This window comes from Magallana gigas, chromosome 10 (genome assembly GCF_963853765.1).
Source record: "Magallana gigas chromosome 10, xbMagGiga1.1, whole genome shotgun sequence".
NCBI classification, from domain to species: Eukaryota; Metazoa; Mollusca; class Bivalvia; order Ostreida; family Ostreidae; genus Magallana; species Magallana gigas.
Window position 1 is genome coordinate 21902115 of NC_088862.1, and position 20551 is coordinate 21922665.

General features: G+C 34.2%; 1 protein-coding gene and 1 long non-coding RNA gene across 2 annotated transcripts; both read left to right on the plus strand.

The window, feature by feature from the left end:
* On the plus strand, positions 1–20372 carry LOC136272251 (uncharacterized). The gene is made up of 2 exons (XM_066073513.1): positions 1–2346; positions 19344–20372. The coding sequence occupies exon 1, from the start codon at positions 152–154 to the stop codon at positions 2144–2146; it is 1995 nt and encodes a 664-aa protein (XP_065929585.1). The 5' UTR covers positions 1–151; the 3' UTR covers positions 2147–2346; positions 19344–20372.
* On the plus strand, positions 14882–15686 carry LOC136272374 (uncharacterized). The gene is made up of 2 exons (XR_010710361.1): positions 14882–15131; positions 15543–15686. It is a non-coding gene; the product is annotated as an uncharacterized lncRNA (long non-coding RNA).
* Positions 20373–20551: the final 179 nt, after the last annotated feature.

Sequence of the window (20551 nt, forward strand, 5' to 3'; positions counted from 1 at the left end):
TATTAGGCTGGAAATTTTCAGATACAGGTATACGATCGGTAAACAAGAACAAAGGTTTATATGACGGTGTGATACATGGAAATGGTAAATAATTTGTGTTGAATATTATAAAGGAAACATGAGATAATTGGACAAAAGTTCAAATCACGAAATGTCTGACAATTGCCGTGTGTCTGAGGCCCTGTATGTGGGTCTGTGTGGATATATAGGGACACCAACAGAGGTGACCGTCAGGAGGGAGATGGAGGACATGGCGGAAATGATAAAGAAACCTGTACAAGTATATAACGGTCAACGAATGATGACCAGTGGTAGTTATAGGGAAGGTTTTAGATTTAAATCTTCTGATATGGACACGATGGTCTGGTATACCAATCATAAAGTAATTACTGACTTATCACAGTCCAGTGCTTATGATCTGTCAAAACATTCAATTATTCTCATGGAGGACACTGATACACCACCGGGGTTTGTCAGACTACAGCTTCTGACGTCACCACGAGATGGAGAAATTGAATCGTCAGTTGTTCCATATAATGACGGCATGTACATATCATGTATGAGGTGGAGACAAATAATGTTCACTTTTTGTGAATACAAAAACTTGAACAATGCAAAAACCCATGGTCCTTGTGCAAACGGTTTCGTTGGTAATATAGAAATTGACTGTGCTCTTTGTATTCATTGTTCCTACTGGTCACGATTAACCTGTTATTGGAGAAAAAGATGCATTCTGCATAACTGGCCTCAAAACCACGTGTTTGATGATATTCTTAGGAATGGCTGTCATGTTGTGCCTGTCGGACATAAAATAGCAGCCGATGAAAATGAACTTGATTGGAGATTATCGTTTTCTCAGGCAGAACAAAAACTAGTGTATTCCATGAATCATACGCAATTTCTGTGTTACGGACTTTTGAAAATATTTCTTAAGGAAGTCATCAATCTTAAAATAGAAGAACCATTCCTGTGTTCATATTTTGTAAAGACAACTGTGTTCTGGCTGATACAAATAGGAAATATTACATGGTGTCCAAATAACTTACTGGATTGTTTCTGGAAATGTTTTAAATATTTGTTACAATGCGTTCATCGTGGTGTGTTTCCAAACTTTTTTGTTCCCCAGAACAACATGTTTGCCAGTAAATTGTCTACAGTTAGAGGTGAACGCACACGCAAGTGTCTGTTAGAACAGCTTAACAGGTATTACGAAATGGGCGTGACCTGTATTTTACAAAGTCCGACGCTCAGAATAATGATTGAACCAGTTATATGTAACAGTCTTGTCAGAACAGAACCACTTTTAGCTCATGTCAAGAGTGCTGCTGATACAGATGTTTGTATCAAACATGAATTAGATTCGACACATTATTCAAACCAAAACAAAAGGGAAAATTATCTAATTCTGAGGTTCATACTAGTACTAATATTGTCAAATCGGTCACTTACAGAATATGAGACATTAACATTACAGCAATATACGGCAGATGTTTTTGTTGATACAGCATTCATAAATCTCACTACTAGTAGTTCATCAGATGGTACAAATATAAAAGTAAATAAGAAAATCTACAGATCAGATAGACTTACTAGTAACTTGTTAAAGCTGGCAGGTAGAGTGGGTGATGTGTGTTGTTTGTTGAATCTTGCTCTGTATTACTACAGAACATGTAGATACGCAGAAGCACTTCATGTTACAGCTCTGGTTAAATCAAGACTCACACAGCCCTATATCATGTATAACACAGTAGACCGAGAAAGGTACAATGAATGTGTGGCTGGTTGGTCTCTGTCTAAACGTATGAAGAAAGCTTGGGTAGTTAATGTACTTCTTCATGGAAATGTTTATTACATCCAGGAACTTGATTTAGAACAAAGAGCAGTTAAAGACAATGGTGAACCAATCTTGTATATTTCACCCTATGTAATGACAGACATGTTAAGCGTGTTAAGTAACTATAGACTAGGTAACCGGTCCCAGTGTCTACAGTCACTGACAGACCTACAGACACTGCTGCTCTATGATGACGGGAGATACGTAGCTTTACTTCTCAGAGACCTTTCGTGGCAGGTACTGGGGATCTGTCAGCAAGTTGTGGGGGACCTACACGGGGCGTTACAGTCTTATCAACAGTCACTAAGATAGAGACCATGGCACAACATACAGATTGCCACACAATATCGAATAGCATTAGTTTTGAATAAATTTGCAATAAGTGAAACTGAACGCAACAAAATATTTCATAATAGTCGTTAAAAAAAATTGCATAAAGATGACTGGTAAGTATAAAAGTAAGGAAAACTTGTGATGCATGCGAGAGACACGAAAACACGCAGATTTACCAGGTTTGATATACACTATATAAATAGTGCCTGTTTGGGAGGGTAACAGTTGAAATTGACACCCCGAGAAAACCATTGTCAACCGACGCGAAGCGGAGGTTGACAATGGTTTTCGAGGGGTGTCAATTTCAACTGTTATCCTCCCAAACAGGCACTATTTATTTTGTTATACTGAATGTCTTTTTTAAAAATTTTAAGAAAATTTTACTGCTTTTATATAGGAATAACGTGAATTCTACAGCGAACCGTACGCGCATAATTTTCGCGCATGTAACATTTTTTAATATTACCCGTTGCCAAGTGCGTTGCTAACGCTGAGGGTAATAGTAAATATTATTAACTGCGTCTTAACCAATCAGATTTCAGTATTTAACATGAAAGTATAACAATGTATAATATCACGATTTCCAGGACTTTGTTATTGTATTTTTTTCAAAAGACAATAACTTGGACTTGGTCGCACACGTTAATGATACAAAAATGTAGTGGAAGTCTTCGATTAAAAAAAACACCTTTCCATTTCACCATTTATTATAATTTTTGTTTACTGTAACATGCACCTGTACTTTTTGTACAAAATGTGTATAAGTGATGAAATTTAATCAAACAGATAGATAGATAGATAGATAGATAGATAGATAGATAGATAGATAGATAGATAGATAGATAGATAGATAGATAGATAGATAGATAGATAGATAGATTTGCAGGGACCACTGTTTGGGATACCGATGTAAATTATCTGGACAATGACTTACATTCGCGGCGGGAAATATTTCTCGACAACAAGGCTCCCACGCACCTTGAACGCAAATAGTAATTGGTTTACAGAAGTTAAGGGAAGTTGAATGAAGCGTCATATCAAGCGTTAGATTTTTTACTATTTAAGTTAAACATTTTCTATTGCAGTACATTGTTGTTGCTTTGCAAATAAGGTGACGATTTTATTTTTACGTCTTTTTATGCCATATCCTCTCTGTATACCTTGCATGCATGCTTATTGTATGTAAAAGTTGATTAACTTTATCACAAATAAAATACATTTAGTTACAGGGCAATCATGTCATCTACGTGTGGAATTCAGCTGTTGTATTTAAAAACATATTTTAATTTTTCAGTTAATTCTGTAGATTTTGTAATTACAGTTAATAAATTAGACCAAGTGTTTGGGGGTTTTTTTCTCATAATTTTATCCTCTAAATGTATACCGTTATACACGAAAACCGACATAACACCATTCTTACATGCATTTTTTTAGGGGGGGGGGGTATTTTGTCACTCACAATCGAGAGTTAACGAATAGCAGTTGTTTTTTCTTTTATTTTAAAGTATGTTTATTAGTATAAATAGTAACTATTCAATATAGACAACAAAACGAATTAATCGAACGTACTTATATCTGAACACAAATTTAAATTAAGATTATAGATAGAACAGGCACAAACGTTAAACTCAGTGCAACGTTTTACACGACATCGATCTCATCTATATCACTTTCATTTGAGCTCTTCTTCTTTTTTTTATTTAAAATGTTAAACTCTTACTTCGAAACACACTATGAAATGCAAAGAAACGAGTAGAAAATAACGATAAATAAACAATTATTATATACAAAACATAACTCAATACATGTACATTTGTAGCAACAGGTGACTTGTGCGCGGATCTAGACTTTTTCCTTTTAGAAAATACTGCTGCTTGCAGAAAGGGGAGGGTGAGGCCGATGCCTATTTTCGGTAACTTCTTTGCTTAATTTTAAAAATGTAAATTTGCCAGTAGGGGGTCAAGGCCTAGGTCCGCGCATTTGTGTCTAGTACATAAACGTGGATGAAATATCTGGCAGATGTGACTGTGCTTTAAAGTGCTAGTGAACTTCATCAGCACACCGGCTTCTTAACCGAGGAATAAGCCTTGAAATAGGGGCAAATGGCCCCATCGAACCCAACATATTGAAGTCACTCAGCTCATTACTTAATTTCTAATTTAAGACAAGTTCATGGTATTATTGAGGTAAAACTTGAGATTTCAGGGTACACATGACGGACGTTGGTGACAGCGGGTTCCGGAATCTGAAGGAGTATGCTAGGTGGATATGTCTTTTCTTATCATGACACCTTCAGGATGGATGGACACCTTAATAAAAATGCCGTGAGGGTGCCCGTGGGCCGACACTCGTCTTAACTCAAGCTAACGCCCTCAGGATCCCTGGGCAATTTCCTGCGCCCGGTACGACTCCTCGTTCAACAGATCGTTGAAGTCCACGGCGGACACATCGAATGATTTCTCCCAAAGGGCGTGGCTAGCGTTGCCCGCTTTCTCTTTTATGTCTTCCATTGTAATACACTCAGTATGAGTGCCTTCTTATAGACTGTCCAGTACCCAAGACGATAAAATAATTTTCAGTTCTTCGCAGCTTGATTAGAATTCATACTTCTTATGAATTGTACTTTTTTCGAGTTTGCCATCCAATTTTGTAAATCTCTCGGAGTTATCTTCCTTGCGATAAACCCTCACTTCCGTTTGTTCTAGATGGATCGGTTCAAAACTTGCAACTTGTCGGTGAAAATTGTCCTATTTACCTAATAAATGTATTTACACGGGCATGTCATGCAGATATTCAGTGAAGGGAATTATCGGGCTACGACATATGAGGTCACCGTTTTTACTGGTAGATGTAGTTTGATAGTACATTCCAACAAATATTCATCGGCAGTGCCTCTCGGCTGGCAGACGAAGTTAGCAACCTTCTTGTATTATACATGAAGAGGGTCTGATTATTCAAAAATGTTTGTTTTAGGTAATTTTGGGTAATGAATGTATAAATTAGATTAGAAATATGTCATAGAAGGATAATTTAATGAAAACAAAAATAATTAAGTCCCAGGGGTCTATAATCGGGAGGGGGGGGGGGTGTCGATCCTGTCCTCAAGCAGCTGTGAGTCACATTATAAATTGAATATCTATATAAAGAGAGAGAGAGAGATTGTCCATACAATGCATTATTCAGTCAATATCGATTTTTCAGGTATTATTTAAAATAAATCAGAGTGTTTACTTATAAATTAAGACATTTTGCCCAAAAAAGCTACGGAATGCCTGCACCAGAGTAGATGCTTGCACCTTTGGTATTTTATCACATGTGAGTTGATGTCCGAAAACTTTAGTTGAATTTTACCTGATAAAAAATTATTGAAAATCAAATTTTAAAAACTAATTTTATTTTAGATAAACCAACCCGAAATAGAGAGTAGGGGGTGGAACTGCTTTGATGGATCCAAGTCTGTTGAAGTTTGCATCAAAATATATTCTTGCAATGAAATAGGATTCAGTGATTACCTGAAGTGTGAACATATTTACTGGGAACTTATTTAGGGTATATACATAGAAATTCAGATATGGCAAATGTTGAATAAATAAAATGAGCCAATTCATTTCTTGAATGCGCGATGAATAGAAATGTATAGAATGGGGTACATATAATTACATGTATGAACACATGCATGAAAAGATTATGTATCCATAAAACAAGTCGAATTGGATGGAGGGTCTTCTACCTGAAATTCTTATTTAGGACAGTGATACTATTTATAGTGAGAGTTGAAGTAAAGAACGACATTAAGAAAAGGAATACGACGCATTTTGCACCTACTCCTTGGTCTAAAATAAAAAAGGTTGAAATTGTTTAACTACATCAAAAATACCATGAACATTAATTCCTACATGAAAAATTGTATCATATAACATAAAGTGATAATTTTCCGCGCTTGTACGGAATATTATCTTGTTGATTATTTATATGAGAGAGAGAGAGAGAGAGAGAGAGAGAGAGAGAAATAACTCTATATATATACATTTAAAAAAATTATCAATTTTTCTCAGACCTCGGTGCTTTTCTTATATTTGTAACCAAGTTTGAATATAGTAATAATTCAACGCGGCTGACTTAAAAAATCCATGTATTTTTGTATGATGCATGTTTTCAATATATTTTGTAAATAAAAATGAAGAAAAATAAGTTTAATGTTCATTCAAAATTTCATTTTCGTCAGGCTCAGGTTAAATATTTGGGGTTAATTATTAAGCATCTTTAGCATCAGCGAGTAAAATTTTAATCCCAGAATAGTGCCAATGTTCATATATTTATATTTGAAGGAGTTGCTGAGATGAGTGATGTGGCCCAATGGCCTTTCTCCTTTGCCATAAATTGTCTATTCCTAATTTCACCTAAAAGTGGGCTTTATATGGTGTTCATAATAATGTGTAATGTGTATACTTTGACATTACCGACTTATATACTTCGTTAATACACATGTGTAAGATTGTTTAGAGTTTAGAGTCACTGTCCCACATTTTTTTACTTGTAAACAGTTTTTGAGCTGTAGATTGTGATGATATGTCTAGATAGAGACAAAGTACTAGATTTTAAGACTTGTTTTGTAAGCCCACCTGTGCCTAATATAGAACACTGTGCCGGATAATTATGCCAGTGCCAAGGTGGCATTTTTGCGCCCGCTTAAGGCGCATTTCTCTAAAATTTCATTTATGTCATATGATAGACCATAGCCTAGAGAGTTAATAACCACCTTTGACTCAGGTATATCTCACCTGACAGGTGAGATATTTACCTTTAAACATAAATATCCCATAGGAAAAAAAAAATTCCCCTAGGAGAAATCATGTTCCTGTGGGAATTTTACAAAATCCTATAGGATAAAGACATTTCCTACAGGATTTTTAAGTTATCCTGTAGGAAATATTTCTCCTGTAGGAAAATATTAAATCCTAAAGGAAGTTTAAAAAAAATAATTTCCTATAGGAGATTAAAATATTCCTGTAGGAAAATAATTTCCTCTAGGAATTTTATTTTCTCCTAAGGGATTTTTTTTCTCCCATAGGAAAAATATTATCCTGTAGGAGTAAATTCTCCCTTAGGAAATTAAAAATTCCTATAGGAATTATTATACTAGCCAACGATGTACATGGTTAATTTATACATCCTTAGCATGACTTAGTCCTAAATTGGACAATTTATATATCTCATTGAAGTTTTTGTCTAAATGTAGTCTGTAGTGTTGCAATAAAAAAGTATGCTGGCAATTAAATAAAGAAGACAATATTTCTAAAGGAAAACACTTTTTTTTAATCCTAAAAGAAACTGGGTCAATTATGCAATGTTCAACTACAGCATACCCATAGTCAGATACTAGTAGTTAGTCCGAAATATCTTACATTTTCCTGCCTTTTTAATTTCAATAGTCAGGAATACCTGGAAAGTAAATTTCAACTTCGTCAAAAAGGCCAGGTAAACAACAGATATTTCGGAATTACTCATAGTGTCTGAGATTTTCTGTCCATCAAGATGATGAACCCATGATATTATGAGAATGAACTACGAAACCAAGTTTCTCCAATCCTTCAAGCAAAGTTTGCAAATTATTCAGTACACAGCAGCACACAGGTGTCTTACATTTACAATACCAAAGATCCAAAATACTTACAGCAAATGAGTTATATTTGGCGATGTTTAGAGAACTGATTCACGACATCGAAAATTAAATTCTCGGAAAATCATCAACACGAGAAACAATTTACAAATGCATGATTCAGTCCAAACAGTGTGTCAGAGGATTGCATCGTGTTTGTTTCAGATCGTTCTTTCCAGACTAATAATAACGTAACAGTAAGCGCTTAAAAGACTACGACAGGTGTTGACTAAAATCCGAACATTTAATTGGGGGAGCTAATGCACGATACTATCTGTTTTGCAGTTATTTCGTTTTTTAAAATATCATAATAATCAATCAACAAATTGTCACGAGCAGCGGCGTTCGTCGTCTTCATAATGAAAAACAGTTGTTGTTTTTTTCAATTTTATTTAATTTTTTTTTTTTCATAAATTACATGTGCCGTTTATTAGAATACTATTGCAGTGTATTCATTGTTCAGGGCTGGAGCAGCAAAATGCGATTATGAACTCTGTTGTATACACAAACGTGAAGAGGGAGTCATACTTGGTTAGCGTATGTTGACAATTAACCTGGTATTTTACACATTGGGTATATCTTAGCAATAACTGCACTCGTGCAATTCTGTTATTTGATCAGGTGTAAAATTTTCTCTTACTTTTTAGCAAGAGGTTACAACTTTAAAACCCTGTTTTACGTACTTTCCACTCTAGTGTAAGTGCATGTATTTATACCAAAGTTAAAAGGAAAGAGGAAAACCCCAATGAAAATATTTAAAGCCCCCCCCCCCCCATTCCAAATCGCCAGCGCCCCCCCCCCCCCCCCCCCAATCCAAATCTCCAGCTACCATGGCTACTGGGGTGTGTTTGAGTTTTAATTGAATTAAGTACTAGAAACCAGAGTTTAGATCGATAACATATCCAATAAATATGATTGTTGGCTCACCTTTCATGGAATATATATTTTTCACTGAAAATGCTACAAATCATCCAATTTATTAAAAATTTATGGTAAATTTTTAGTATTGATGATCATATTCAAAAATGTGTGAGAACTGACTCAAGGAAACTAATTGCCATAGGTTTTATGATACTATATGTGAAAGATTTTTAACCATGTTTAAACTGCACTTTATGAAAATCAAAAGATACAGGGAGGGTATTCATGCAAGGGTATTTCTTTGTGATGTGATACTTTTATCATAATGATATCATGAAGATACTTGCAGTATTGCAGGTTTCTTATTAGAGGAGACTCAACGTCAACGGCAATTGACCTCTTAACGATTATTAATTAAAAATGTTGTACTGAAGGAAAGCCTCATGAATCTGTGTTTATATATACTAGTGAAGTGGAGATGGTGGGTTCACTTAAATGGTTATATTTTTTCTTAAACCTCAATGAAATTGGCATTATGGTGTTTACTTTTTCTTAGAACTGCATATGCTTTCTTATTCTATTCAAAATTCCCTTTTATAGGATGTTAGTGTAAGGTAAAGGTAGCAAGGGTCAGTTTCGGATTATTTATACATGTTAATGACTGTATTTGTATTGTAAGTATAAGTGTTGCTAAAAGTCATGAAATAGTTTTTAATGATTATAATTAGTTAGAGAGATGTCTTCTGTTGAAATTGGTATGCAACATATGGGTCCCTAATGACTAATATTAAGTTCATGAGAATTCTGAAAGTACCGGAAAACTTTTCATCTTGCAGCTATGACTGTTGTGTTGGCTTTACACAGTGACATTGCAATTAAATTACAGACAAGGGGTAAAATATAACATGAAGCATTTCATTTGAAGGGGAATAGTCAATGTTTTTACATTTTTACAGGAATTTACGCTTTCTTGATATAACTGATTGTAATAAAAATGACTTTTGAATAATTAAAAGTGGTCATTATTATCCTGAAAACCTTACAGAAACAGTTTAATTATTACAAGGTGATTGGTTCAGCCGGGAATGGGGGTGTTACTAAATCAGAATTAAATTAACTTTTTTATTTTTCAATTAAGTATGATCAAATTTAAAAATTTCTACTTTAAATTACACAACCTAGCTTTCTGATTGTAAAGTGTTTTTGTGAGAAATAAACTTCCAGACTAAATGTCAAAGGTGGCAGTGGATATTTATAGTTTTGTGTGAAAGACCGGTCAAATTTTTGAAAAAGGGGGGGGAGGGGGACCTGACATTTGAATGGTTACTTTAGGGGCATATATAGTCAGAATAATTATTGTTCAGTACAGTTCATTTATTCGCTCAAAACCATTTCAAACATATGGCACATGAAGAAAAAAATAACATTAAAACATACATATAAATTGAAATTGCAATCATTTGTTGGGGAGTGGGGCACATGTCCATTGTTGATCAATATACCGGTATAATTACACTTTAGTATTGGTAGTTTTTTTTATCAAATAGGGAAAGAAAATGCTACTGTAACAATGTTGTCAAAATTTTCACTTCTGGATTTGTGCTTGAAAAAGAGGATGCATGGGTCCCCTCAAATAATCGATAGGTTTTTGCATGGGTAGACAATGTCCAGAGAACAGTTGCTTCTAGCAGTTGCTTGGGGCTTGTTCATGCCTGCCAGTGAAAAGGTAAAAAATGTAAAATTTTTAGAAAAAAAATTGAGATGGGGCTCTTCTAGTAAATGTAATCATATGGAAATCTTAAGAGTCAGGACTATGTTTACCTTTGCATGCAGAACAATTTTAACAAATTTTAACAACCCTGCCCCCCAACCCACATGTAAGAAATACACTACCCGGGCCACTACGTGTATATCTAATTGACATTTCTTTATTCAACAGAAAAAACTGTCACAGTGGTATTTAGAAAATTTACATACATTGTATCTCAATATGCATGTATGATGTATGTGATAAAATTATACCTGTATTAAAAAAGTACAACTAGTTCTAAATACTTGTATAGTTACATGTAGATTGCTTCAGACAACCCTTTATATTCTTTATTATATTATGAGGTGTAATTATATTTAAATTATCAAATACAACTTAACTGATCAAGAACTTCTAAAACCAGTAGTCACAAATTTCAATCTTCATATTAAAAAAATGAAGTACCTTAAATTGATTGGTATTAATACAACTAAAAAGATTGATAAAAAAGCTAGCCACTATGTCATTGAATGTATTTTCCTTCTCCTTGACATTTACATGTATGTTTACTTAATGAATAAAACCATGCATAGTCATTATTTGAATTTCATTATCTAGTAATCCTACTGGTATGAATCAGGAATATCAATTTTATAAATCTGAGTGACAAGTATTCAGTTGATTGTGAAATTCTATTGTGATAATACATGTACATGTTCATCTACATGTACCATCCAAATTCACCAATAGCCTGTTACTGATTACCTGACATAATAGCATATAGGAGGATTTGTTTATTGCAAAAAGTATGTGTTTAATTATGATCTACAATTTTGTGTGACCCAAATAAAGCTAAAGATACATGCAAATCTTAGTTAATTATAGCTGATCAAGTTTATAGACTTTTGAAAATTTAACTTGGTCAGTTTAGTATTATATATAAATAATTAGATTATGAAAATATTAATAATTTTAAGAAATAACCTCATCACTACAAATTAATGCATTGTATGATAGCATATACATGTTTCAAAGATGACAAAAAAATATCATGGTTTTTAAATTTCTGTAAGCTCTGTTTTTTTTTTTTTGAAAAGCCATTAAGAAGCCTTAATTGGAGCAAAATTGAATTATTGTCGCCCTGTACAAAAATTGCTCGGCCATATATATTCCTTATAAGTGAAATATTTCTCCTGACAAAAATTAATGATATTCACAAATCTTATCTATCATAAAAGTTTAAGTTACAGGCAGACTTATTATACTAACAGGTTTTTGCAGTAAAATAAATCTCTAAAAAATACAGCTCATATTGCTTTAAATAGTCTAATATTCTAATAATCTAAGATTTTCTATCATTGAAAAGTGGACCTAGGTGAAATTAACGTGCAGAATTTGGCGTTTGTACCTTTATAATATCTAAATAATTAGAGTAAACAAGTTAAAAAAAATCCGTAGACCCTTCCCAAATGAAGGAAAATGCAGCAAAGAAATAGCTCCATGTGCGTTTTAATAATTTTACATTTGTCTTTCAATACTGTGTTTGATTGAATAATTTAATTAGTAGCCCTGGGTGTTTTTGTTACGTAGATGAGAGTGGGCTTGCCTGAGATAAGCCAAGGAGACACACTGTGTATACCTCATTAGTACCTATTGTTCTTTCACAGACCTTGCAATTAACTAAGAATTCTTAAGTGTCTTTGTAACGGGCACGTTCTGTGTATACCAATTAACCACCCTATTGTTCTCCTAATGCTACAATCAACAGAGCAAAGGTACATACACACGACTCGTGAGAACAGGTGTCCGATCGAGCAGTGCACACGTGAAAGCAGGAACGAAGTAATCGAAGGGGGGGGGGGGGGGGGTCTGCCATTACTCTGGATGTCAAACAACACCCTTTTGTAGAATTAATTGTTGTACATATATAAACGGAAAAAAGAGAAAGTGACCACCTTCTTCCAATTTTAATTTACTACATGTAAGTCACAATCACATTCTTGCAGTGTGCGTACCATAATTATGTCATCATCACCAATTTATTTATCAGGCACGTAGCATGGGGGGGGGGGGGGGGGGGGGGGGGCACTTTTTCTCGCAGCAAAGATTTTGTTAAAATTGAATTATCATGGAGTTGCCCCCGCCCCCTCCCCCACTTTTTTTTGGGAGTATGTTAATCATTGAATATACATGTAGGTAGACTACGCGCTACCGCCCCCCCCCCCTCCCCCACGGATTAAGATTTTCGTGATTTTGGGTAGTTTATAATGGACTTCTAGCTTTTGATATCTCAGGCATGAAAAGGGCGACGCATTCTAGACTTGCATTCATAATGGATATTAAAATATATGCACACTTGGACCTTTTCATATAATCTTGATTTGTGAACAAATCCAAACGGCTCTGATCAGTAAGCATATCACTTCTGAATTGGGGATTGGGATTTAAGGTGGAATAACACATCGTCATAAAATGGCTGACCTCTGATCAAAACGACATGTTGTTTTATTAAAAGGATTTTATCGACGGCAACATGTAACCTACTTCGCAGCCGAGTGGATAAAGTGTCGGGCTTGTGATCCGTACATACCGAGTTCGAATCCCGCAGCTAGGGGCTTTTGTTGTTACTTACTGAATTGTTTTTTTAAGATATTCCCTTTTTTATCCCCAATTTGCAAATTTTTCGCTTATTTGACATATGTATAGTTTATTTATCATTATATCTTTCATAATCAAAGAATTTAAAGTTAATTCGAATGACTTTTTCAAGGTGTGTTATTCCACCTTAAGGCAATGGGGGTTGGAAGTAGATTTAAATTTTAAAATAATTTTGTACTTGGTACAAGTATGCGATTGAAATTAATTCCAGTGTTTATTTAGTTGAACTTCTTCTCCTTTTGGTCACCCTCTTGATATAGGGACTATAAAAAGAGCGATATTTGAATGGTTGAACGACATGTTATGTTGATCATCTATTGTATGGCATTCGTCGGATTTTTTCTGCAAAGATGTATCGCTGTTGACCAGTGCACCCATTTCCTCTAAAAAATAATTCGGCACTTAGAGCCATTATTTAATTAATTTATGTCTTTTTAATTGTTGGATCTCACAAAATATTCATACAAGTATAGGCACGTACTCGTAGCATCGTTATTGAAAATCGGGGCAGACTCATCCAGAAAATCTTAACAAGCAAAAAGAATACAGAATATATGCATGCATTTCCAGTCAAATTCGGTTTAACCCCCCCCCCCCCCACCTAAAATTTACCGCCCGGGTATGAATACATGTACCTTCCGACGCCCCTGGGTAATTAAACGAGAAACGATTATAAAATGATAAATCATAACTGATGAGTATAAAAATAGGTAAGGGGATTTTAAAATCTGCTAGTTAAATTCATTTTTTTAATAATCAGTTAATGGTCCTTTATGATATCATTCAAATATCTAATTACATGTGCCACAATAAAGTGCGCCGTAGCGCATATGGTAGCGCGTGCGCCTACGGACCCAAGGGTCGTAGGTTCGGTTCTCATTGCCGGCGTTGATTTTTCTCCAAATTTTCCTTCTGTATAATGCCACAAAAATCAGAATTATATCAATCCAGCAATGTCCAGTAACAGTTCCCAATTCTCGGCTCGATACAAATTTGACAAATAAATTCAAGCATGCATTGAAATATGTAGTATACACAGCCTTCCGTTGATATATATATATATATATATATATATATATATATAAATATATACACATGAGGGTTGTTAGTTCGCAGACAAGTTCTTAATCTAAATCATGCAAAGTAAAAATCGCTTAATCTTTTGGAAAAAAAAAATGAAGTGTGAAAAAATTCGTGTGATTTTTTGCAGACTTTTTTTTTTTCATTTGGTAGTCAGTTCATAAAACATACTTCATCCTGTACACAGTAATTTTGCCGTAAATTACTTTGTCCACGAACTTCTCTAACAATCCTCGTATAGATATACACGTGTTGAAATTAAATTGTCACACGCCTCGGATCGGCTTTGTTTCTTTGCTTCACCTCTGTATATAAGTAATTTTTTTCAGCCATGATATCTTTTTTTTTCACTTCAAACATTTTATATTCAAAGTAATATATTTATTATCGGTTCTGAGCATTCTATTATCTATTTTCACATCGTAACACTCTAATGAAAAGCAAAAATCCATCAAGTAATTAAGTACCCCCCCCCCCCCCCCACACACACACACACACCCTTTCCCCGATAATTCAACATAATTATACCGATATTTATACCTTAATATTGCCGCGGACGCCATGTAACAACCTCCTGCTAAAGTCAATTAGAACTAAATATTGGTTTTACTATAAAGATGTATGAAGCATTACACACTCTGGTACTGCATGTAACGTTATAATGCTATTTTAAAGCACCCCCCCCCCCCCCCCCCTCACCGATCTACCCCTAATCCATCGTGTTCATAATTATAGATGTAAAATTGATAATATTACGGTGTTCATATGGACAAAGAAAGTAACTCTTCAGATTTTCAAGTTTTTTGAATGGCATTATTCTTATAGTACACCACAGATCGACTGTTCTAACCGAAACGTTTGTGCCCCGATTTGTCTGTAATAATAAATTATTACATCCGGTTTTCAACTCGGGCAAACTTGTGTTGCTAAGTTTGTATTTCTGTCCAGTTTTAAAGGTAATTCAACTGATTGCAACTCAGTTGCACTTAAAATCTAAAATACATCTTTTTGTTCTTTATTGATTGCTAGATGAAAAATAGATACTTATAGTAAAAAAAGCGAGATTTATTTGTGGTCCGAATTTTCTCGAATTACAGTGTCGGAGAGCTGTCTAATAGATTTAATGTGTAATCTCAAGTTTATGATCGCATATAGATCTATCGTAATTTTATGTCTTATTTAATAAGATTATATAATGTTGGTATATACAAACAATACTTTTGTTTTTAAACAGTTAATTATTTGTCAATTTTATATACAACCTGTCAGTTTTTGAAGAGTTGTGCACTAAGCAGGACAAGGATCGTGTTTAATTCAGATATTACTTCTTAATATGATTAACCTACAAAATTTCTATAATATTTTAGGCACACTAAAGAGACAGTGCATACCTTTTTGTGCTGACTGTCACACTTGTCATAAGAAAAAGAGATGTTTTTGGAAGACAATGCCACCATCAATGGATTTTTCTTCAATGCAGGTTGGAGAAAATCTAGAGACATTGAACTAATGCAAACATTTATAAGTCAGTCTCGAGTAACTTATCATTGAGAATCTGATTTATGTGCTTGAATTAGTTTAGTTAACACCACCTTAAATTGTCAGCATTGTGAGTATTTTAATTGAAAGGCAAAATATTAATAATTTTTCCTTTAAACAAATGGTGTAAATACCTTATATCATTATAAATCTCATGGCATCATCTTTATAAAAAAACAAATAATTGCCACATCAAAATGAAATTTGGAAATAATATATTTGTTGAAGATTTTTGTGAATTTTAGAGGCTAATATATCTTGTAGAGTAAAACAGCCTGACAAATATATCAATAATTAATGTTTTATAAAAAGTCCCATGGGAGTTTTCTTTTCCTATAGGAGTACAGAAAAATGTTACTGTGGCCAACTAATTCCTGTAGGAGAGAAAAAAATCCTAGAGGAAATATTAAAGAGGATTTTTTTCCTACAGGAAATTATAATATCCTATAGGATTTCTTTTTCCCATGGGAGATTTTCTTTATCCTATAGGATTTTTTCTTCCCATAGGAAATATAAATATCCCACAGGAGGAAAATTTCCTACAGGAAAACTTTGAAATCCTGTAGGAATTGTCTTTATCCTATAGGATTTTGTAAAATTCCCACAGGAACATGATTTCTCCTAGGGGAATTTTTTTTTTCCTATGGGATATTTATGTTTAAAGGTGAATATCTCACCTGTCAGGTGAGATACACCTGAGTCAAAGGTGGTTATTAACTCTCTAGGCTATGGTCTATCATTTGACATAAATGAAATTTTAGAGAAATGCGCCTTAAGCGGGCGCAAAAATGCCACCTTGGCACTGGCATAATTATCCGGCACAGTGTTATAGGTTTTCCTACAAATATTGATCAGTTGCTACATGTAGCATTGTGGTGTGGTAATTTAAACCACTAGATTATCCAGTTAATGCATGAATTATTTAATTCGTATCATTAAACCCGATTTTTTAAAATTAATAAACCTTACCAAAAAGTATTATTAATTCTTATTGAATATTAATGTACAAAACAAGCGTGATTATCGTCTGGAAAATCATATACTTCTTTTCTATTTTCTGTAGCGAAAATAAAGTTATCTCAGTTAAATAAAAAAAAAAAGAAAAATTAAGATCAGACTTTGGGTTAAACTTTTATCAAAGTAAATCTTGTCGTTAATAATTTGTCAGATAATCTAAAGCGAAAAAGATATAGTTTTTATAATTGCTATTACATTGTTTTTCAGATACGGGCATATATACGATTGGTACATGTTAGCATGACTAAAGCGAAAGTAGATCTTCGTTAAAAAAAATCCAGGTTAGTTTTTAGTATTGCTATTATTAGGCTGGAAATTTTCAGATACAGGTATACAGGTATAAACAAGAACAAATGTTTATATGACGATGTGATACATGGACATGTGAAGAATTTCTGTTGAATGTTATAAAGGAAACATGAGATAATTGGACAAAAGTTCAAATCACGGAATGTCTGACAATTGCCGTGTGTCTGAGGCCCTGTATGTGGGTCTGTGTCGTTATATAGGGACACCGACAGAGGTGATCGTCAGGAGGGAGGTGCTGGACATGGAGGAGATGATAAAGAAACCTGTACAGATAGATGATGGTCTGAGAAAGATGAAGAGTGGTAGTTATAGGGAAGGCTTTAGGTTTAAATCTTCTGATATGGACACGATGTTCTGGGCTATCAATCATAAAGTAATTACTGACCTATCACAGTCCAGTGCTTATGATCTGTCAAAACATTCAATTATTCTCATGGAGGACACTGATACACCACCGGGGTTTGTCAGACTACAGCTTCTGACGTCACCACGAGATGAAGACATTAAATCGTCAGCTGTTCCATATAATGACGGCATGTACTTATCATGTATGAGGTGGAGACAAAGAATGTTGACTTTCGTTAGTGGAAAGAAAACCTTTAACAATGCAAAAACCCATGGTCCTTGTACTAACAGTTTAATTGGTTATTCAGAACATGACTATGTTCTTTGTTTTCATTGTTCCCACTGGTCACGGTTAACCTGTTATTGGAGAAAAAGATGCATTCTGCATAATTGGCCTCCAAACCACGTGTTTGATGATATTCTTAGGAATGGCTGTCATTTTGTGCCTGTCGGACATAAAATAGCAGGCGATGAAAATGAACTTGATTGGAGATTATCGTTTTCGCAGGCAGAACAAAAACTAGTGTATTCCATGAATCATACGCAATTTCTGTGTTACGGACTTTTGAAAATATTTCTAAAGGAAGTTATCAATCTTGACATAGAAGAACCATTCCTGTGTTCATATTTTGTGAAGACAACGATGTTCTGGCTGATACAGATAGGACATATTACATGGTGTCCAAATAACTTACTGGATTGTTTCTGGAAATGTTTTAAATATTTGTTACAATGCGTTCATCGTGGTGTGTTTCCAAACTTTTTTGTTCCACAAAACAACATGTTTGCCAGTAAATTGTCGACAGTTAGAGGTGAACGCACACGAAAGTGTCTGTTAGAACAGCTTAACATGTATTACGAAATGGGCGTGGCTTGTTTGTTACAAAGTCCGACGGCCAGAGAAATGATTGAACCAGTTATAAGTAACAGTCTTGTCAGAATAGAACCACTTAGAAGTCATATGAAGACTGCCGCTGATACAGATGCTTGTATCAGAAAAGAGATGGATACTAATAGTTTTTCAAGAGAAGACATAGAGTACAATTATCTAATTTTGAGGTCCATACTAATTGTGTCAAATCAGTCGCTTAGAGAATATGAGAAATTAACATCACAATACTGTACGGCAGGTGTTTTAGTTGCAACAGCATTCATAAATCTCAGTACTAGTAGTTTATCAAGTATTACAAACAAGAAAGTCTACAGATCAGATAGACTTAATATTAACTTGTTGAAGCTGGCAGGTAGAGTGGGTGATGTGTCTTGTTTGTTGAATCTTGGTATGTATTACTATAGAACATGTAAATATAGAGAGGTTCTTCATGTTACAGCTCTAGTTAAATCAAGACTCACTCAGCCCTATATCATGTATTACACAGTAGACCGAGAAAGGTACAATGAATCCGTGGCTGGTTGGTCTCTGTCTAAACGTATGAAGAAGGCTTGGGTATACGATGTACGTCTTTATGAAGATGTTCATTACATCCAGGAACTTGATTTAGAACAAACAGCGGCTAAAGCCAACGGAAAACTAATATTGTATATTTCTCCCTATGTAGTGACAGACATGTTAAGCGTGTTAAGTAACTATAGACTAGGTAACCGGTCCCAGTGTCTACAGTCACTGACAGATCTACAGACACTGCTGCTCTATGATGACGGGAGATATGTAGCTTTACGTCACAGAGACCTCTCATGGCAGATACTGGGGATCTGTCAGCACGTTGTGGGGGACCTACACGGGGCGTTACAGTCTTATCAACAGTCACTGAGACAGGAACCATACCACAAAATACAGATTGCCACACAATATCGAATAGCATTAGTTTTGAATAAATTTGCAATAAGTGAAACTGAACGCAACAAATTATTTCATAATATTCGTTAAAAGAATTTGCATAAAAGTAAGGGAAACTTGTGATGCATGCGAGAGACACGAAAACACGCAGATTTACCAGGTTTGATATACACTGTATAATATCACGATTTCCAGGACTTTGTTATTGTAATTTTTTCAAAAGACAATTACTTGGACTTGGTCCCACACGTTAATGATTCAAAAATGTAAGACTTAGTGGAAGTCTTCGATAAAAAAAAAAAACACCTTTTCATTTCACCATTTATTATAATTTTTGTTTACTGTAACATGCACCTGTACTATTTTGTACAAAATGTGTGAAAGTGATGAAATTTAATCAAACAGAAAGATAGATAGATAGATAGATAGATAGATAGATAGATAGATAGATAGATAGATAGATAGATAGATAGATAGATAGATAGATAGATAGATTGATTGTTTGATTGATTTGCACAGACCACTGTTCAGGATAAAGATGAAAATTATCTGGACTATGGTTTACATTCTTGGCGGGAAATACTCTCGACAACAAGGCTCTCATGAACCTTGCTTGCGAATAGAAATTGGTTTACAGAGTTTAAAGGAAGTTGAATGAAGTGTCATATCAAGCGTTATATTTTTTACTTTTTAAGTTAAACATCTTCTTTTACAGTACATTGTTGTTGCTTTGAAAATAAGATAATGATTTTATTTTTACGTCTTTTTATTACATGTATATCAATTCTCATGTCATATGCTCTATGTATATCTTGCATGCTTATTGTATGTCAACGTTGATTAATTTTAGATTTATCACAAATAAAATAGCTACAGGGCAATCATGTCATCTGCGTGTGGAATTCAGCTGTTGTATTTAAAAACATATTTTAATTTTGCATTTGTTTCTGTAGATTTTGTAACTATAGTTAATAAATTAGTGTTTTGGTTTTTTCTATTATATAGTTTTATCCTCTAAATGTATATCGATGCGATATACATATAAAACGTCGAAACTACAGTACATGTATGTGTGTAAAAGACAAGGACGAACTAATATATTCCAAAATGCTGTTTTTTCTGATTTATGCATTGTTATGATTTTATAATAGTTGTTCACTACAATTAGACAACTTATTGTAACATTAAAAAAAACCCGACATAACACCATTCTTACATGCATTTTTTTTTTTTGGGGGGGGGGGGGTATTTTGTCACTCAAAACCTAGAGCGATTGTTAACGAATAGCAGTTTTGTTTTTCTAATTTGAAAAAATGTTTTATTAGTATAAATAGTAACTATTCAATATAGACAACAAAATAAATTAAT